General features: G+C 34.9%; 1 protein-coding gene across 3 annotated transcripts in view; it reads left to right on the top strand.

The window, feature by feature from the left end:
• TDRD3 (tudor domain containing 3) overlaps window positions 1-22,637 on the top strand; it is a 166,565-nt gene that overhangs the window by 84,170 nt on the left and 59,758 nt on the right. For all 3 annotated transcript variants that reach the window (XM_059143676.1, XM_059143675.1, XM_059143677.1), the window contains 5 exons: window positions 6,791-6,862; window positions 9,104-9,253; window positions 14,929-15,069; window positions 18,144-18,300; window positions 19,366-19,491. In XM_059143676.1, the coding sequence (XP_058999659.1) occupies window positions 6,791-6,862; window positions 9,104-9,253; window positions 14,929-15,069; window positions 18,144-18,300; window positions 19,366-19,491 (646 nt within the window). The remainder of the gene's footprint in view (window positions 1-6,790; window positions 6,863-9,103; window positions 9,254-14,928; window positions 15,070-18,143; window positions 18,301-19,365; window positions 19,492-22,637) is intronic.

The raw sequence follows: 22,637 nt of genomic DNA, 5'->3' as shown, positions 1-22,637 counted from the left end.
TACATGGATTTTGTTCTAGCCAAATGGAACTACTTACTCTTTCTTTGATTCTCTATGCTTTCCTCAGTTATACTTTTGGGGGGAAAAGCTTTCCCCACATTTATATTATTTCTCTTGTCTTCTTTCTCCTGATCCCTGCATGGCCAAATTGTTCCCACACTTTTATACCCTGGTCAAATGCTTGCTTCTTTACCAAGTGAAATAGTTTCTCCTTATGAAATTCTTGGACCATTTTATTTGTATCAGGAATCATATTATTTTTTACTTAACACTAAAATTATGTTTACTTAACTTCTTTAATAGATTGCAAGCTTTTTGAGGTGAGAATTGTTTGTGCCTTTGTTCAATTCCTTGAATATTTATTGAACAGTTTGTAGTATTGTGCTGGACTCTTGCATCAGTATACCATGTAATCCTCCTAACAGTCTTATGAGGGAATATTATGTCCATATAGATTAGGAAATGGACTTAAAGAACTGTTAAATAATGTATTTTATGATTAGAGAGCTAGTAGGTGATAGATCTCAGACTTCCGGTATCTCTAAAGCAGAGCCCTGATCCTTACATACAAAAAACATTATAACAAATGATTGTGGAATGAGTAAGTTACAAAGCCCATAAAACTAACGACTCTTTGATAAAATTGATGTTCTTATGCTACCCTCAAATCTTGCCTGTTACCTAGAATGAGCCAAGGGGCCTAGCAATAGAAGCTTTTGCTATTTTATGATACATTGTTCTTTTCTATTTTCATAGTTTGAAAGTGCCTCTTTTTGGGAAGTAAATAGTAAAGAAGTTTAGGGATTTTTTTTATTCCTTAGGATTCATTACTTAGATAGTAATGTGCTGCATTTAGGCCTGCAGTACTATGCAGTATAAGATAATGTTCCATAACTGCATTGTTTAGTTTAAAATGTTCAAAAGCAAGTAATTCAGAAGTGGCTTGATACTTTTACATAAATAGCCATGTTTATGAACTTTGAATTTCCTAGAGAAATCCCACCCATTTCATATCACTCTATTCACAAGTTAATAAATTATTTTTTTATTATTAGAGACTTTAAAAAATGTGATAAGATGCTCTCAAGTCAGACCAGTACCTTAAATTATTTATGCAACCCCAGCCAGAGAACTACTTCACTAACTATAAGTCAGTTAAATATTTCTAGAAACTTCCTCACCCCTAGAACATACACTACACATGCATGCACACACACACACACACAAACACAGTAGTAGTTTGATAGTTGTCCTTGTAATGTTTTATTATATTATGTTTGCATTTTGTTTCCTGAAAGCTGTGTTATTTTTCTTGTTAGGAGGCAATAAAAATTTACATTAAAAAGCGTTAAAAAAAATCTTAATGCAATTATAGTTCTCTTTGGTTTCATGGTTGTTGTTGCTGTTTTGATTTGGTAACCATAGTGATATAGAAACCATGGAGAATTCAATTACTTAATAAGTATCTGGCAGGTGGTACACTTAGAAATTAGATGTACATAAACCATAGAGTTAAATTTGAAAGAGGGCCCTGTTTTGTAAAATAAATAGAGGACATTGGGCAGTATTTATTTATTTATTTAAGATTTTATTTATTTGACAGAGAAACAGTGAAAGAGAGAACACAAGCAGGGGGAGTGGAAGAGGGAGAAGCAGGCTCCCAGCTGAGCAAGTCCTGGCTCTATCCCAGGACCCTGAGATCATGAACTAAGTGGAAGGCAGACACTTAATGACTGAGCCACCCAGGTGCCCCACTGGGTGGTACTTAAATCATGTGCAGGGGTTATAGCTATAACAAATTGGTATTAGGTGATGAAAAGAAAAAAAAACTCAAACCTCAAAATGTTTTGTATGTTGGACAAAGACAAGTTCTAGAGATTTCTAAACCAGATGTAATTTACCAAGTAATGTCGTTTCGGTAACATTTTAGTGTCCCTCAGCCTGTCTGTTCCCATGACAGATCTGGGTTAGTTATTTTCTTTGGTATGTATGTATGGTAATGTATACATAACATAAAATTTGACATTTTAACAATTTTAAGTGTAAAATTCAGTGGCATTGAATACATTTATATTGTTAATACAACTATCACAACCATCCATATCTTCCAGAACTTAGATTGTATACCCAAGAAATAAATTCACAACCCTCCTACAGCCACCCCTGGTCTCTGGTACTCACCATTCTACTTTCTGTTCTTATGAATTCAACTACTCTAGGTACTTCATATAAATGGAATCATAGGATATTTGGTCTTTAGTGTCTGGCTTATTTCACTTGCACAATATTTTCAAGGTTCAGCCATGTTGCAGAATGTGTCAGAATTGTCTGGCTTTTTAAGGCTGAACACTATGCCATTTGTGTGTGTGGGTGTACACACATTTTCCTCATTCATCCATGGATGGACATTAGAGTTGTTTCTATTGGCTAATTGTGAGCAGTGCTGTTATGAACTTGGTTGTATAAATATCTTTTTAGGTTTCTGCTTTCAATTCTTTTGGACATGTAACCCAGAAGTAGAATTACTGAGTCATAGGGTAATTCTGTGTTTAATTTTTAGAGTAACTGCCATATTGTTTTCAGCAGTGATTATACCATTTTATATTCCCATCAGCAATGCACAAGAGATCTGATTTCTCTACATCCTTGCCAATCATTTTTATTTTATCTTATTTTTATAATAATCATCTTAATAGGTGTGAAGCGAAGTCTCATTGTAGTTTTGATTTGCATTTCCTTAATTCTTAGTGATATTTAGTAGCCTTTCATAGGCCATTTGTTTATCTTCTTTGGAGAAATATTTAAGTCCTTGTCTGTTTTTTAACTGGTTTGTTTAGTTTTTTATCATAGGAATTCTTGGTATTTTCTGGATATCGGTTCTTTAACAAATGTATGACTTACAAATATTTTTTCATATTTGTGGGTTGCCTTTTACTCTGTCAGTAGTGTCCTCTGATGCATAAAAGTTTTTAATTTTTTTTTTAAGTTTTTAATTTTCATGAAGTTTAATTTCATGGTTTTTTCTTTTGTTACCTGTGCTTTTGGTGTCACATCTAAGAAATCATTGCTAAATCCAGGGTCCTGAAACTTCACTTTTCTGTTTTTTTTTAAGACTTTTATGGATTTGAATTTAGTATTCGATCCATTTTAAATTAATGTTTTATATGACACAAGTTAAGGGCCCAATTTCATTGTTTTGCATGTGGATACCCATTTTACCAGTGTCATTTCTCTCCTCCCAATGAATGGTCTTGTCCACCCTCATCAGAAATCATTTGACCATATATGCAAGCAGGGGTTTATGCTGGGTTCCTTATTCTTTTATTCCATATGTGTGTCTTTATGCCAGTACAGTGCTATTTTGATTATAGTAATGTGTGGTAAGTTGTATACTTGAGAAGTGTGAGGCCTTTTTCAGATAGTTATGGCTGTTCACGGTCCCTTGAGATTCCATGTGAATTGTAGGATGAATTTTTCTATATCTGCAAAAAAAACTTTTTGGGATTTTGATAGGGATTGCATTGAATCTCTAGACCACTTTGAGTAATATTGACATCTTAACAATATTCTTTCAATCCATGACCACAAGATATCTTTACATTTACTGTAATCATCTTTAATTTCTTTCAGCATTTTTTATAGTTTTCAGTTTCTTAAGTTTATCCCTAAGTATTTTTGATGCTATTATAAATGCAAACTTACAACTTGCTCTTGTTTTTCATTCATTCTGGTTCTCAGTAATGACTTCGGGGCATTCATATGTTGGTTTCTGGAGCCTCTTTTCTCTGCAGGTTCCTCTTTTACAAAACTCTGCCCTACCACTTCAAGTTGCATCAGCCTGCCTGTGTTATGAAATTCATTTTCTCAGTGTTGCTCTCTGTGCTCTCTATCTGCATCATATTTCTGAGCAGAAATGCTGAACTCATTTTTTTTTCTTTCTTTCTTTCTTTCAGGGATTATAGTCCTGCAATAGTTATTGTCCTATGCCTTAAAACAGTTGTTTCTTACATATTGTCCAGATTCCTACTTGTTTATAGAAGGAGATGAAGTCTGACTTTTGTGCATTTGTCAGAATGAGAAGTAGAAATCCCATGTTTGAATTATATAATGTATAGTGAGAGATGGCATTATTAGCAGCTTATGTGAGCTTTTTGAGGAAATTATAGTATAAATTAAAATGATTGATGTTTGAAAAATCCTATTCTTATATCTAAACTGAAGCTGAGAAAAGGACTCTAGATAATTGTATGCATTTGCTGTTTTTTAAAAGTAGTTTAAAATCTTAAGTATAGCTTGTAAAGAAATATGAAATTCCTATACTGTTCAAAGTACTCTGCTTAATCAACTGAATATTATTACTGCCTTTACTCTTAGCATTCTTTTTTCAAAGATTTATTTATTTATTTGAGAGAGAGAGAGAGAAAAAGCGTGAATGGGGGAGTGGCAGAGAGAGACACTCAAGCAGACTCCCCACTGAACACGGAGCCCAATGTGGTGCTCTGTCTTATAAGTTGGACCATCTCCTAAGTTGGACACTTAACCAACTGAGCAAGTCAGGCACCCCTAGTCTTAGTATTCGTTATATAAATTACCTAAAATGCATAGCATTCTTTATATAATTGGGAACTCTAGAACATGTTTGAAAAGTGCACATGTTGATTTTTTTAAAATTTCTTTCCATCCACTATTTAACAACATATTTTAAACATAGCAATTTCTAATGATAATAATTAAAGGTGCACAAAAAAATTTAAAGTTGAAAAGACGTATTAAATGACAACTAGTGTTTAACAGACATTTGTTAACACCTCAAAGATAAAACAGATAAGAGGAATTGACTGAAAGGAGTCCTTCAGATGATTCCTTGTGATGTTTTCAAAAGATTTTATGATGTGAGAAATTGTTTTACTAGGAGGATCTTTTTTCCCCATTTTTATAATGCACTGTTATCTCTGTAGTTTTAAATGCAAGAAGGAGATAAGGAAACTGAAATTGGTGGGGTTTGGAAGCTTATTTTTATTAAAGAACAGTGGACTGATTACTTCTTCAAAGTATAAATTGATTTGAAAAACAAGACTTTATTGAGGGAATTTTACCATAATTTAAAGTAACCTCCATATCAGAAACTATAATAATATGATCTCTTTAAATAATTAGAAATCACTTTTATCGTAAGTATCCCTAAGAACTGTTGCTAATCACACTTTGACACCAACTGTATGTACTTTCCACACCAACCAATTCTCCACTTCTCTATAGACACCACATGGATATCCTAAAATTTAATTCAATTTTGACACTACGCGGAGTTAGTACAGACCCCACAGTTTAAGGAATCAATCTCACAAGATTTGTACACCACTTCAGATGCCAGTTGCAAATAGTGGCTCCCCAGGTTGCCCGCACTTCAGTCCTGTGTGGTTACAAATTGGGGATACTCATGACTCCCTGCTCAGTTTTGATAATTTGCTAGGATGGCCCACAGAATTCAGGGAAACGCTTTACTTACTATTACAGGCTTATGATAAAGGATATTAACAAAAGATACAAATGAACAGCCAGATGAAGAAGTACAAGGTCTAGAAGGGTCCCTAGCTCAGGAGTTTCTGTCCTTCTAGAATTGGGTGTGTTCTACCCTCCCAGCACATGGATATGTTCACCATCCTGGAAACTCTCTGAACCTCATTGTATAGGGTTTCAGAGGAGACACATTATATAGGCATAATTGACTAAACCACTGGACATTGGTGATTAGTTCTTCTAATTTAAATTACTCTAAGAAGGTCTTCTACCTTCTTTGTTGTTGTTGTTGTTGTTGTTGTTGTGTGTGTGTGCGTGTGTGTGTGTGTGTTTTAAGTTTTTTTTTTATAAACATATAATATATTATTAACCCCAGGGGTACAGGTCTGTGAATTGCCAGGTTTACACACTTCACAGCACTCACCATAGCATATACTCTCTCCCCAATGACCATAACCCCACCACCCTCTCCATATCCCCCGGCCCCCGCAACCCTCAGTTTGTTTTGTGAAATTAGGAGTCTCTTATGGTTTGTCTCCCTCCCAGTCCCATCTTGTTTGTCTTCTACCTTCTAATCATATTATTGGTACCTCTAGCAACCAGCCCCCATCCTGGAGCTACTGGGGGGACCCATCAATAGTTGCCTTGTTAGCATAAACTCTGGTATCCTCAAAGAAGCTTATTATGAGTGTCAGAAAATGCTTCTCTCACCCCTATCACTCAGGAAACTCAAAGAGTTTTAGAGCTCTGTTCCAGGAACTGGGGAGGAGGACCAAATATATATATATATATATATATATATATATATATATATATTAATCACACTATCACAAGTATGTTGTTTGCTAATAGTTTTTATGTCTAAAAATTTATTTTGAAGATCATTTCCAGGTAATGTTTGTCTGTCATACTATAGTTTTAATATGCTTTAAAATAAAATTATTATTACCAATGTTTATTGTCTTGAATTTACCCCTTGTTGAGGAGGGTTTTGTTTTGTTTTGTTCTTTTTAACTAGTTAAGTTTTCCTTTTATGGGAGCAGGTTAATAGGTGCTTCTGAAAATTGTATTTGAATGTGTAGTTTAGTATGGGGAGGTGAGAGGAGAACGTTTGTGTAGTTATTGTCTAATTACATAAAATATTTTATGTAGTTTGAAATAATTTATAGAAGGCTTTTTTTTCCTGTTCTGTATAATCTACTAAAGTAAGTGGATTCCTGGTACATTGTAAATGGTATAATTTCTCTTTTGTGACTCACTTTTCTCACAGAGCTTGTCAAAACACAATAGAAGTAATATTGGAACTGAAGGTGGACCACCTCCTTTTGTGCCTTTTGGACAGGTAATGACTTTAATGTTGGCAGATGAATTTTAATCAGCAAAAAATTGTTTTTCATTTGTATTGAAACTTGTTTAGTTTTATGCTGAACTATTCATTTAGAGGTCATGGGAGTTATGTGGAAATATATTAAATACAGAAATTTAATAATTGTGGAGTTTCTTAATTAAATTATTGATGTAGATTCTTTTCCCAAGAGCTTGTTAACCCAAAGATTGAAACAATTAAGAGGCACACCTGAAGAGCACCAACTTAGAACTAATTAAGATAGGATGGGGCAGCCTTTTTTTTTTTTTTTTTTGAGAGAGAGAAAGAGAGAAGAAATTCAAAAGTAAGAGGACAAATGTATGCTGTAATTTCCCACTTTGTCATGGAAACACAGAAGAGAGAGAAAATGAAAGTGTCAACAGAAGGATGAGACATAAACGTGAGAACGCAGAGGCACGGAAGGGCCTCATTGCACTCAGTGGGGCCTGCTGTCCCAGCTGTCCTTCCCTGGATTCTGTTCTTCTGCCTTGATCCAAATACCCATCTCAGGCGAGAACTTAATATCATTTCTATTTGGTGCTTATTTTTTTAACAACAGCAGCCCTGATCCTTCTCTCATAAATGCTAAAAGTGTGCAACTTCCTATTTTTCAACCCAGCTTCTGCAAAATGTTACATTGAAGTAACACCTTGGCTGGCCGGTATCTTGGGTCATCCTGATTGTACTCAGCGTCAAATTGTATTCACAACAGTCTCCTGCAGCCTTTCCCTACTTTATCCCTGCTGAGTGTGAGAATAATACCTGTGGCAGCTCTTTCTTTACTTCATGATGGCACCAGCATTTAGCTGTTAGTAATCTGCCTTGCATTTGCTCTTTATTTTTCTTCGAGAGTGCTAGCTCAGAGTGAAGATGAGTTGGGGACACAACAGGTAGGAAACAGAGCTACATATAACAGTTTTGGTTTGGTTTGGTTTGGTTTGTTGTGAAAAAAACATCTGGCTGATCAGCAGATAAATGGGTACAGTCAGTTGACTGGCATCCTCTTCCAAAAATATTTTTGTAGGGTCACCTCAAAATTAAAGTCATTCATGCATCATGACTATTTTGAAAATACTTTAAAAATATGCCAATTTTACCATGCTTTGGAGCCAGGTATTGTCAAAATGAAAGGAGGCATGATGCCCTGTAGTCTGACCCATGTTGATGCTGTTCTCTCTTCTACCAATGTAGTAAACCTTCAGAATGGAAACAGAGCATAAACAGTCTAATAATTGGCATTTGAATCTAATTAATACATGTTTGCAAGAATTTGCTTTCCTCTTAAACATTTTGGTGATAATATTTCTTTCATGAATTGCTGAGAGAGACTTATAATATATTTTTAAGATTATGAAGAGTATTTTTTAGTTTTTTAAATTAGGAAATATAAGTGATGGTTTTGATCATATTATTTTTTATTAAGTCCATTCTGAAAAAATATTATTCAGTTTATCTTAGCCTTGTACATGGGTTAAAGATAGATAATGCTGGATGTGTTCTGGTATCAACAGGATATATTTATATTGCTGAAAATCTATATTGTTTAAAATATTTGTTTGAGAGCATGTTTTCCTTTTTATTATTAAATTGAGACAAGGTTCATTTTATAGGATTTTTACTGCAAGGATTAGAAGGGAGAGCAGAACTCAGGGCTTACTTTTAGGCAGTGATAGCTTTCTTAATTTATCTTATGAAACTAGGAATCAAAAACTTTGTAACCTGATTGAGAGAACAGGTACATTTTTAGTTTTTGGTTTATAAGTTTAGAGACAGCTCTTTATATTTAAAATAATCATACTACTTAAAATAATCCTCATATGCATATTATGGCATAATATAGAAATCAAACTCTTAATAAAAAACCGACCTTATCTCTTCTTGTACAGTAGTATAGACTGTTTGAAATTTATAATTGTTTCACATTTCAGTTGTTTCAAATGCAACTTAAATCTCTTGGTTCAATATGTATTTTAAATATGTGCCCTATTTTAGATAGCCACATATTTATGTAGCTCTACATTTTATTTACCTGTTACATTTATTTAAAAGTCAATTTAATCACTTTTCTACCTTTTTTTTTAATCTGTGAGAAAGACTTACAGTTTTATGAGCTCTCAGTTGTCAGTGACACAGTTCTTTTAAGGTATTACTTTCTATGAAAAACTTGAATCTCTTTTGGAAATACTGAAGTGTTTTGTTTTTATTTATTATTATCAGAAGTGCATATCTCATGTCCAAGTGGATAGTAGAGAACTTGACCGAAGAAAGACATTGCAAGTTACAATGCCTGTCAAACCTACAAATGATAATGATGAGTTTGAAAAGCAAAGGACTGCTGCTATTGCGGAAGTTGCAAAGAGCAAAGAAGTAAGAAACTAAATCATTATAAATTTCTTTTATTTCTCATCAGTATGTTCTATTTAGGTTACTCATAATCATTATTGTCTTTTCATGTAAGGTAACTAATTCAACAAACTTTTGACATTCTTCTTGCATATTTTATCAATAGAAATGCCACAGTAACTTATGGAGTCTTAAGCTTACACATTTTGCTCCTACATTCTTTTTCTTAATCTCCTTGACAATTTTTTTTTTTTTTCCTGTGACAGAGAGAGTGGGTTAGAGAGGGAGCATGAGTTATGGGGTGGGATGGGGGGAGGAGCTGACAAGGGAGAGGGAGAAGCGAACTCTCTGCTGAGCAGAGAGCCTGATTCAGGATGCAGGACTGGATCCCAGGACTCCAGGACTCCAGGATCACGACCTGAGCTGAAGGCAGACACCTAATCCACTGAGCTACCCAAGCGCCTTCTCCTTGACAATTCTTGCTAACAGACTACCCTTTTCTCCCTTCCTGCAATGTCTTTCCATCATATGTCACTTGTAGAGTCCGAGAACACAAGCTCTGGAATGAGACAGCCCAGGAGCATATCCTGCTGTTAGATTACTTAGTTTTTTCTGCCTTATTTTCCTTCATCTATGAAAAGAGGATAATAATGGTACCCACTTCCTAAGGTTCCTGTTAGAATTAAATTGATAATCTTTAAAACATTTAGAATCCTGCATGGCACAGATCAAATTTTCCTTCACTAAAAGCACTCAATAGATGTGACTATTGCTATTCTTCAGTATTTCCTATGTTCTAAGGTACATTTTTTAAAAAATCACTTTTAATGATTCTGAAATTAATGTATTTTGCATAGTTCATATAAAATAAATTTCTTCTTTCCCAAAAAGCTATTAAAATTATGGAGTTTAAGAAGAGTATATTGGGTATATATCAATTCCTTAATGATTACAGGAAAGTTGTTCTTTTGCACATTTTTCTCACACAAACTTTCCTCCTAAAATTTTATTTGATATGGTTATAGCTATTTACTGGAATATAGTTATACTATAATATGCTTCATTTTTTTTAAATCATAATTGATCACATTATATTTTCCATAATATTTGATAAGTAAAGAATTCTGGTTTTCTGAAAAAACTTAAAACTTCTCAATTTGTATATGAGAGAGTTGCTGTTGGCTCAAAACTAACCAAACTTGCTTAGTGTTACTGGCAAATCTAGGACTAACCCTATGTGCATTATAGTAGATTATCCCTATATCTATATATCCTTCTATATAGGTAAGTATGCTTGCATGCACACACACATACACACACACACACACAGATTTATATTTAAATGTCTGAACAGCAAAATCATATGACACTGTAATTGTTCTGAAAAGATGTTTTGTGATATCTCCTTAAACACATGGATTTGGTGGTGTCTACTGCACATGATCAAGCCATGATTTTCATTTATTTTTCCTTTATTCTTTAATCAGCAAATATCTTTTGAAAATCTATATGCTAGGAAGTATTTTATATTTTATTTTGTATTTTTGAGAGAGAGAGAGAAAGAGAACGAGCACGGAGGGATGAGGAGGGGCAGAGGGAGGGAGAGAGAGAATCTTAAGCAGACTCCATGCCCAGCCTGACACAAGGGCTCAATCTCATGACCCTGAGATCATGCATGGCCTGAGCCAAAATCAAGAGTTGGACACTTAACCAACTGAGCCACCCAGATGCCCCCTAGGGAGTATTTTAAATGCTTCGGTTAAATCAATGAACAAAATAGACAAAAGATCCCTGCCCATATTAAGCTTATATATTTAGTAAAGGAGACAGACTATTAGTGCACTGAGTAAGTAAGTTAAGTGGTAGGTTAGATATTGGGTAAGTGCTATAGGAAGAAAAAAGATAGAGTAGATTGGGAAGTTGAGAGTGCCAGTTGAGGGTAGGGTGCACTTTAAAATACAATGGTCAGGAGCACCTGGTCTGGGTGGCTCAGTTGGTTTAGTGGCTACCTTCAGCTCAGATCATGATCCCACGGTTATGGGAATGAGCCTGCATCAGGTTTCTTACTCAGCCAGGAGCCCACTTCTCCTTCTCTCTCTCTCTGTGCGCCACTAAGCCTGCTTGTGCTCTCTTGCTCACTATCTTTCTTGCTGTGTCAAATAAATAATAAAATCTTTTTTAAAAAATAAATAAAATAGGGTGGTCAGAAATTGAAAATTCTTTTAAAATCTTTTATAGTTTACATTCTAGTAAGGACACTGATATAAACATGCTAAATAAGTAAGTTGTAAATTTCAGTTTTAAATAGAGTAATTTGATTAGGTCTCAGGATGATGAGATTTGAACCAAGACTTAAAGGAGGTAAGAGAATTAGCTATATGGTAACATGAGAAGAAAAAGCCTTTGCAAAGGTTCGAAAGCAAGAGTATATGTTCATGGAATAGAAAGATAGCCAGTGGAAGCAGAGAGAACAAAGGGACCAGAGGTAGAATATAAAGTCAAGGGTGAGAATGGAGGTCAGCTTATTTAGGTTTCTGTAAGTCATGTTAAAAACACTGACCTTTATTCAGAGAGAAATGAGAGCCTTTAGAGGGTTTTTAGTACAGTAGTAACATCAACTTTTAAAAAGCTAATTCTGGCTGCTAGGTTCAGAGTGGATTTTAGAGAAAATTGAATCAGATTACTAAAGTAATCCAGGGAGGGAAAAATAATGGTAGCCAGAATGATGATGGCAGCTGTATAGATGGTGCCAAGTGGTCAGATCCTGGAATTTTAAAAGTAGAGCTATCACGATTTCTGAGATATTGAATGTGGTACGTGAGAAGAGGTGTCATGAATAATTCCAAGTGTTTTGCCCTAAGAAGTTGGCAGGTTAGAGTTGCTTACTTTGAATTGGAGAAGACTATAGAAAAATGGGTTTGAGGATAAAGATTTGGTATTCTGTTTTGAACATGCTAATGTTGAAGTGTACCTGTGAGACATCCATGTGGCTTCATAGGCAGTGAGACAGGAGAGTATAATTGAAAAAGTAAGCTTTAGAAGAGTTACACATTTGGCAGTTGTAGACATATATGGATGCCTTTTGAAAATCATGAGGCCAAATGAGATCACCAAATGAGTGCTACAAATGAACCCTTGTAGCACTAGAGGTTGTGTGAAAGAGATTGAACCAGCCAAGTGTTATGTAAATGTATATCTAGGATGTTTTCTTACTGTCATAAGAAGATAGGATCAAAACAAAAGAATTCAGAAATTGATTCATGGAGAAAGGGGTATTGAACTCATCAAAAGCTTTTGAAAGATCATGTAAGATGTGGTCTAAGAAATAATGTAGAGTTGGGGGATTCATTTCCTCCAGATTCCTCTAGACATTCATGTGGATGGTAGTAAGATAAAATATACAGTGCTAAGAGAAAGTGAGTATGCAGATATTGGTGGGTGGGTTGATGTGGTGAAAATCTATGCAAGTTCTGTAATGATTATTTCATTTTTTTCAGTGAGGTAGTAATCAAGGTCAATAGTAACCATGGAGGAGAAGATGCTGGAGGTTTGAGGAGTAAGGGGAATATGTAAATTAGCAGTCTAGTAGATGGGGAAGATAGTTAAGCTAGGGAAATATAGTAAGATTGCTAGGGAGCATTAAGGGCCCACATGAGTGTCATGGTCATAGTGATTTCACGGATCCCTAAATTGTACAGTATGGACAAGATGGTGTCACTCAGACAACACCATTTACCTTATGGATAATGTTTTAGTTGTGTTGTTTCTAAGTATTTATATGTTTAGTGAGTGGCAACTGTTATAAAACAGTGAAAAGCAATTCTGAAAATTTATCCTATCGTTTAATCCATAAAAATGGGAAGAAAATAATAAAGAAAAGCATCCAGAAGATGGGACTGCTTCACTAGTACCCAAAGAAAAAATACTTTTGGAGTTATGGAATTTAAATTCCAGAAATATATTTAATTTGGAATACATCAGTGTCCAGAGTTCCCAGGTAACTGTGTTTTAATATATTAAGCAAAACAGTTAATGTTGCCGTGGATTGTGAGTATTTACCATGCGCCAGTTACTAAATTGGTCACTTTGTGGTGTTGGTGTCATTTAATTCTTACAATGTCCCAATTAGGTAGGTTTTCTCATCCCTGTTTAAAGAATGAGAAGCCTGTCTTGTGGAAGGTGGAAGTAACTTGCCCGAAGGCATGAGATAGGAAGTGTTTGAGTTAAGATTTAGTCCCAGTCTTGTCAAGCTCCAAAGCCTGTGTTAACTATACTATACCATCTCCCAGTCCAGTTAACTTTAGATCACAATTATATAAACTCACATTTTTTTGTTATGGTTTTATAAGTAGATGACCCTCTAGACATTGCAAATCTATTGCATAAAACAAAGAATGAATGGTCTTTGAAGATGTGGTTTTAGTTTTGGTTTAAATAAAATTTAAATATTGTGGTGTATCAACTCCTAATCAGTATTTAATATGTTGTCTAGTTAATGCTTATCCCATACTATTTTTCTATTTCTCAGGTTTTGTTTCTTTATATTTTCATCTGATTCAAAACAATTTCCCAGTGTTATGTAAATGTATATCTAGGATGTTTTCTTACTGTCATAATTTTAAAACATGTGTAAAGCTACTATTATCACTAATAAAAAGCAACTGTTCACTTCTTCCTCTTTTATTAGATCTCTTAGAACTATAAAGATATCATATAACCAGATGTTTAATTTGATACTGTACAAGTAACAGCTTATGGGTTGCTTTTCAGTCATGATTTTGTATCTTTCCAAACTCATGTTCTTTACATTCTAGTTTTTTCACTATAGTTTTAATAAAAATGAGATCAAAGCTGATTTTCAGAGGTGATTAAACATAATTATTCAAGCAAATCAGGCAAAATAAGAAATAATGGACTTTAAAGTTTTTATACATAGTTGGTAAGATGGCATATTATATAATGTAAGTAATAAAGTCAGTAATGAGAGTTTTAATCTAGTATTAAAATTCATATTATTTGTTTCCTTTTTAAGATCATACAATCAGGGTCACCTGGGTCAAGGAGTCAGTGGTTTAAGTATCTGACTCCAGCTCAGGTCATGATCTCAGGATCCTGGTATTGAGGGCCACTATGAGCTCCCCACTCAGTGGGGAGTCTGCTTGTCCCTCTGCTCCTCCCCTACTCATGCACATGTGCTCTGTCTCAAATAAATAAAATCTTTTTAAAAAAATATTATATAACCATATTACTGGATTACAGACATAATGTAGCTGATTCCTAGACATATTTAGTGCCTTGCTAAAGATAGACTTGCTATACAACCCAAGTCTCATGATATCAGTAAAGTATTATACCCTAGAATTATTTTAATAACTTATCTCCATTATGCTGGAACTATTTTATTTTCTTCTATATTGTTGTCTAAAGTTTATTCTGATGACTTGCCTAGAAGACTTAAAGATTTCAGTTAATGTAATTTTTTAATTGCTTCATCTGGACTTGTAGAAAGAAGAGATTATGGCTAGTAGGTATTTGTTTTAAAAGAATTAGTTAACATTTTGTTTTTTTTCATGTAAAACATAATCAAGAAGCTTTTAGGTGCTTCAGTTTTACTAGGTGTTTTTCGTTGTAGATTAGTCTTTAGAGCTATTTTTAAATGTTATTTACTTACATCTCTTTTGTTTTTCTCCTATCACAAGACCAAGACATTTGGAGGAGGTGGTGGTGGTGCTCGAAGTAATCTCAACATGAGTGCTGCTGGTAACCGAAATAGGGAAATTTTACAAAAAGAAAAGTCAACCAAATCTGAGGGGAAACATGAAGGTGTTTATAGAGAACTGGTAAGGCTAAAGAATCAACCACAAAATTAATGTGTTCTTCCTTGCCTTGATGATTTTTCTGTGCTCTCTCATAACTACCACTGGCTTTGTTCAGTGTATTGTGAATAGATTTCACAATTCTAAGAAGGTTTTCATTAAGGATTATAGTTAATCTATAGAAAATTTGGATTAATTGAAAGATAATTTACTTAAAACCTCCATTTTACTTAAATTTCTAATGTCCAAATAACACCTTTTAGAATGGATTGATAAAAAGCCATCAAATTAAATAGAGGACATTTAATAGAGATTATAGTCTCTAAGATGATGCACCAGGTTCATCACTTCCCTTCCCCACATCTTTCTCACATTTTGTCTGAAGTAATTTTGTTTTGCTTTGCTTCACTCTGTGGGAAAAATGTATTAGAACAAGTTCATGTATATTATGGTCTCATTTGCAAAATATACCTGGATTTTTAAGATAAATGGTAGACATCAGCGTTACTTCTGGTATGCTGCAGTGTCCTCAGATATAAGGGAACTGACAAGAATTCATTTTGTGGGACGCCTGGGTGGCTCAGTTGGTTAAGCAGCTGCCTTCGGCTCAGGTCATGATCCCAGCGTCCTGGGATCGAGTCCCACATCGGGCTCCTTGCTCCGCAGGGAGCCTGCTTCTCCCTCTGACTCTGCCTGCCACTCTGCCTGTGCTCGCTCTTGCTCTCTCTCTCTCTGACAAATAAATAAATAAATAAAATCTTTAAAAAAAAAAAAAAGAATTTTTCTCTGCCTTCAGAAGTTAAATGACTTTAGGTGATTTTTATCTGTAGGGCACAGAATACTAAGACTGGCTTAAATAATAGGGATTTATTATTTCATATAACTAGAAATTCAGAAGTAGATGATTATAAAGTTTGATAAATTCAGCCGTATAACAATGTTGAAGCTCTGGTGGGCATCTCTGTGATTTTTTGGCTTTCTTCTCAGAGTTACAGGATTCTCTGTGTATTAAAACTTCACACAAAAAGTTCAAAGGCAGGAAAGAAAGTGTATGGGTCTATTTTATCAGATAAGAAAATATTTTCTGAAACCTCCAGAAAATTCCATTTATGTCTTTTTGACTAGAGCTAGGTCACATGTCTGCTTCTAAATCAGTCATTGGCCAAGGACAATGGGTTTATAAATGTGGGCCAAGCTGTCTCTCCCTTGAACATATGTAGGTTAGAGTAGATAGAGTGAGCTGAAAAAATTATGGTTTCTGACTAAAGAGGCCTTCAAACTTCAGTAAATTGAGAATACTTCTTTAGGGGATGTCTTGCCATACATAGAACATCAGAGACCAGCAGTTTGGGGTTGTGGTAAGGATTAAATACATAAAGAGAATGACATCACAAAGATGGTGGAGTAGAGAGCTCCAGGAATTGGCCCCACCACCCAAACAACTGTTGAGCTGACAAGTACTCTTTGAAACAACTATTTGAAAACTCTGGAGCCTGGTAGTCAGACCCTTGAGCATCCGGAATAATGAGTGATGAATAAAGAGGCTGGTTACTGGCTGACCATGGCGATAATGGAAAAGAGACTTCAAGGAATGTAATCCTTGCAAAGAAAGACTGGAAAAGTCACCAAACAAACTCACATGGCAGCTTTCATCTATTAGCAGTAGCAGTTTCTGAAGAAGAGGGAGAATCCAATTTCCCAAATTATTGCCATTACACAGTATTCAAAATGTCCAGTTCTCAACAACAAAAAATTACAAAGCATATCAAAAATGAGCAAACTATGACCCATTCATAGGAAAAAAAGAAATGATAGAAATCATCCCTGAAGAAGCCCAGACATTGGACCTACTAAACAAAAACTTTAAATAAACTATTTTAAGTATGCTCGAAGGTCTGAAGGGAACCATTGACAAAAAACTAAAAGAAATCAAGAAAATAGTATATGAACAAGTAGGGAACCTGAGCACTTGTTGTTATATGCAACTAATGAACCATTGAACACTACACCAAAAACTAATCCTGTACTATATGTTGGCTAACTGAATATAATAAGAAAAAAAAAGAGAAATTATAAAAGGAAACCAAATAGGATTACTGAAGCAGAAAAGTATAGTAGCTGAAATAAAAAATCTAATTAGCAGATTCAACATCAGACTGGAACAGGTAGGGGAAAGAATCGGTGAACTTTAATATAGGGTATTGAAATTTATTAGGTCTAAGATGCAGAAAGAGAGAAGAGTGAAGAAAAATAGAGGCTAAGGGACTTTCGGGGTATCATCAAATGTACCAACGTATACATTATGTATGGGAATCCCAATAGGAGAAGAGACAGAGGAACAGAAAGACTATCCGAAGAAATAATGGTCCCAATTTCCCAATTCAGTGAAATTATGAACCTACAAATCCAAGAAGTTCAGTGAACTCCAATAGGATAAACTTAGGGAGAGAGATATACCAAGACACATTATAATCAAGTTGCTGAAAGTTAAAGACAGAGAAATCTTGAAAGCTGTGAGAGGGAGCAATTCATAAAATTCAATGGATCCTGAATAAGATATATTACCAATATCTGATCAGAAACTATGAAGCAAGAAGTGGGGTGATATCTTGAAAGTACTGAAAGGGGGGTTGGGAACCTGTTAATCAAGAACTATTATCCAACAAAGTTATTATTCAAAACTGAAGGAGACCATCAAAAGGGCAATTTGAAATACCAATGTAAATTTGAATGTAAATTTATGTACATTCAAATTTAGTACATTATTCTAGTACATTTCTAGTATCTTTGGTACTTAGTACATTATTCTAATGACTAAGTACCAAATTCTTTTGCATGTATATGTTCTTCTGTTCCTTCTTTCTTGCATTTGTTATGGTAGTTGTGAAGTCAAAGAGTATTAGAGGCACAACCCCACATATCATATAGATTTTTTCTTAACTGTTGATATGAAAAAGCAGCAAGTGAGTGATGTATTAGTATGACATTTTTCCATAAGCAGGAGATGTAATTTTTAGTTAAAAAACAGTGTATGGTTAAAAACTTATACCTTGTTTATTTATGGCCATCAGCACAGCTTTGCTTTTAACTTCTTATAGGTTGATGAGAAGGCTCTGAAACACATAACAGAAATGGGCTTCAGTAAAGAAGCATCGAGGCAAGCTCTTATGGATAATGACAACAACTTAGAAGCAGCACTGAATGTACTTCTTAACAGCAATAAACACAAACCTGTTTCAGGACCACCTCTGAGAGGTAGAATTCATTAAGCAATGTGCCAGATAATATTGGTTGCTTTTTTGGCTGGGGTTTCTCATGGGGGAGTGAGAGTTACAAATTCATTTCTATTTGTGGTAAGTGGAAGAGCACCAATTTTAGAACCACGGAGACTTGTTTAACGTACTCTGTTTATCTTCATCTTTGTGTACAGTAGGTCTGATAATATTTAACAGGGTTGTGATAAGCAGTAGAGAAAATAGGATATGAAGTGAGTAGATCTATTCATAATTTCTAGAACTATGCCCCTTACATAAATGACTAGTCTGTCAACTTTTTAAAATTAACAAGTGCATAACTTTTTTTTTTTTTAAGATTTTATTTATTTATTTGAGAGAGAGACAGTGAGAAAGAACATGAGCGAGGAGAAGGTCAGAGAGAGAAGCAGACTCCCCGTGGAGCTGGGAGCCCGATGCGGGACTCGATCCCAGGACTCCGGGATCATGACCTGAGCCGAAGGCAGTCGTCCAACCAAGTGAGCCACCCAGGCGCCCCAACAAGTGCATAACTTTTACTTAGTGTTATTCTTTAGTCATTTCAGCCTTAATCCTATATTCTTTTAAAGGATAAGCATTTAAAAAAAATTTTTATAAAAATAATTTTTTTCTCCTAGAAGATAGGAGAACATGAACAAATTCAAATTTCCACATAGATCATTTAGAGGACTAAAGGTGTTAGTTAATATAATCATTTAAAGGAATGCTTGGGTGGCTCAGTCGTTTGAGCATCTGCCTTTGGCTTGGGTCATGATCCCAGCGTCCTAGGATCAAGTCCCACACTGGGCCTTGCTCAGCATGGAACCTGCTTGTTCCTCCTGCTTGTCCTCCTTCTCTCTCTCTCTCTCTGACAAAAAAATAAATAAATAAAATCTTTAAAATACGTATATTATCGTTTAAAAACTTTTTTATTTAAAAGATATAGAATATACAGAAAATATGAAAAGAAATATAAAATCAAACTTAAGGTGACTGATGATTATATTTTAGTGTGTTTTTTCCTTTTGTTTTTGCATGCACAATAAATATATCTTATTTACTTCTTAAGGCAAAGGAAAGGGAAGGGGGAGAATAAGATCTGAAGAAGAAGAGGAACTGGGAAATGCAAGGCCATCAGCACCAAGCACATTATTTGATTTCCTGGAGTCTAAAATGGGGACATTGAGTGTGGAAGGTAGGCTAACTTAAGGTAGATTTCTTTTTAAAAGACCAAACTTTATTTGGAATTCTACAAAACAAAGGTTAATAAAGCAACTAACAATACAAACCTCTGTTGTGGCTATTAAAAATTTTAGTTACAAATTTCCTGTTTGACAGAAGCACAGTATAAAATTTGAATTGTTACATTCTGAAAATACTAAAAGGTAGCTTATTTTGCCCTCTAATTGTATGATGGATGATATCACCAAACTCTTTCCCCCACCTTTACTAGATGACAGATTTAGCTATGAAAACAGTTATGTTGGAGAATTTATATTATATAATCTTATATGAAGTTTTGACTGTGAATCGTCTATCTCTTCTTTCTCCATATATTATATATCATATGAAAAGGTTCACACAATGAGTCAATATGCTCTCACAATATGATGTATTCCTTAATATGATATATTTTAGTTATCATCGTAAATACTGTAAAGATAAATAAGTATGTTAAATGTATATCTATTTTTCTAAGCATAGGATATAATAAATGTTTTCTAAAATAATATGTTTTTAAAATACGACTCCAGAGGCACCTTGGTGGCTCAGTCATTTAACCATCCAACTCTTGGTTTTGGCTCAGGTTGTGAGATTCAGCCATATGTTGGGCTCTGCGTTGGGTCTGGAGCCTGCTTAAGATCCTCTCTTTCCCTCTGCCCCTTCCTCCAGCACCCCCTGCCCCCCAAAAATAAAATATGATGCCAAAAAGCTAGGGAAATACACTTTTAAATTCAGTTTTCTCTTTCAGATATATTTTTAATTAAATGAAAGCCTGGAGATAAAATGCTTTGATAACAAATTCAGTGTCCAGATTTCATGAAAATGGAAGCCTATTGCTAGATTATAAAGAAAAGGCAGTGTATTTTGAAAAAAAAATTTTTTCAATGTAGATGTGATTTGTAAGCAGACACATGTAACAGTAATATTTTCTTGGTTATAAAGCATAATGTGGTGGTTTTTCATTGCTGTTTAATAAGTTACCATGAAGCCAGTGACTTAAAACAATGCAAATTATTTCATAGTTTCTATGGGTCAGGAGTTTAAGCAAACTTAGTTGAGGCCTTTGCTTAAGATTTCAGTTGGGGCTATGACATTAGCCGAGGCTTAAGGTCCTCCTATACACTCACTGGTTGTTAGCAAAATTTAGTTCCTTATAGATTAAGATCACAGTTCCTGTTTTCTTGCTTAATGTTGCCAGTGGAGGCTCTCAGCTCTGGGAAGTTGTCGGGTTCTTGCCACCTGACCCCCTCCATAAGCAGTTCACAACAGGTTTCTTTGCTTCTATAAAGCCAGCAAGAGACTCTGTACTGCTTCTTCAAATCTCTTGACTTCCTGATATTTTTATCACAACTCCCTTTATACTCTCCCAATCAGAACTTATGTGATTTTCGCTTTCCTTCTGTTTCTGTACATTTGCTTTTGATTCCTGAGTGTCTCCAAAATCATAATGAGGTTGAGACTGAAAATGGTAATTTTATGGTGACCTGTGTATCTATTAGACTTCAGTTCTCACTGAACATATTTTATATCAACAAAATGAAATAATATTAGCATTCCATTTGCAAAAAGGTATCAAAGTTAAGATACATGACATAAGTACTACACTAAAAAACAAGCATCAGTGTTAGATTTGCTTCTAAGGACACAAATTTATGAATGCATATAGTAATACAGGTGAGTGTTTTAATAGATGTGTTTTCTTTATGTCATTGTTATTAATATGACAGAATCTGCTAGCATGTGAGAAAATATAGACATTATAAAATATATATAATATTCCAGATCCTTGGTTTTTACAGAGAATATAATGTGACCTTCATAAATTCCTAAATTCAAGAAATTATGTATTTTAATATTTATACAGTACAGCCTCTAAATTTGATCCCAAATCACATGTTCTGCAGTCATCCTAACACCAGAAATTACCCCCTCCAACTTATATAAGTTTTTGTTTTTGTTTTGGTTTTGGTTTTTAAGAGAGAGAGAACACAAGCATGGGAGAACGGCAGAGGAAAAGGGAGAATCTCAAGCAGGCTTTACGCCCAGTGCAGAGCCCAATGCAAGGATTGATCTCACGACTCTGAGATCATGACTTGAGCCAAAATTAAGGATCAGATGCTTAACCGACTTAACCTGGGAGGGACGCCTCCCAGGTGTCCCTTCGTTTTCTGTCATATTTGGTGACCACTATTCTCAGAGAAGCACAATTTTCATTCATTCCTAGAAGCACTGTGAGGGCAAGCCAGCTAAAAAAGATGGGAGATGGGCAGAACGCTTCTTGGAGGAGGTGGCATCTTAGACAAATCCACAGAGCAATGCTGGATTAAGGACAGTCCAAGTAGAGGGAGCTCTGCATGTCCAGGCTTGGAGACAGCAGTATAGCAGTTTCCCATCTTGGGAACGTGTAGGGGAGAAGAGGATAGAGGGCCAGAGATAGAAATGGTAAGCTGGGTACAGATACAGAGGATTTTGCCCTAAAGAGTTTTTATTTCATCTAGATGGCAGTGCAAAACTGTGAAAGGGTTTTTGGCATGAGAGCAATGAAGTTTGTTTGGTGCCTTCATGAAAACAATTTTTTTTTTCTCTGTCTGCAAGGCAGATTGGGATTGGGACTGAAGCAAGACTGCATTCTATGGGTTACGAGGAATTCTTCATTCTATAAGTGTATTTTATGTAGTATTTATTTATACCAGGTCTATAGCCAGTGGTGGGGATACAGGATGTAATAAAACAGCTTTTTCTAAACATTCGGGGAAATAGAGGGATCTTGTAACTCTTGCCCCAAAGAAGCTAATTGTCTAGTTTGTGAGACAGAAAAAAACACAAATTAAAGGGGCATAGAAATACTTAAAAGGATTTATCATTTACTTAGTGTAAACAACACTGAACAAAATGTAAAGGCTTAGTAGAAGCAGTTAGGAATACAACAATCAGACATGATCTATATTTCTCCAGGCATACCTTGGAGATATTGCAGATTCAGTTCCAGACCACCACACTAAACCTTTTAGTGCAATAAAGTGAATATCACAAAAAAGTGGGTCAAATAAATTTTTTGGTTTTTCAGTGCATACAAAAGTTATGTTTGTACTATACTGTAGACTATTAAATGTGCAA

This window comes from Mustela lutreola, chromosome 13 (genome assembly GCF_030435805.1).
Source record: "Mustela lutreola isolate mMusLut2 chromosome 13, mMusLut2.pri, whole genome shotgun sequence".
In the NCBI taxonomy this organism is placed as follows: Eukaryota; Metazoa; Chordata; class Mammalia; order Carnivora; family Mustelidae; genus Mustela; species Mustela lutreola.
Note: the sequence above shows the minus strand (reverse complement) of the source record. Positions and strands in the feature narration are given on the sequence as shown.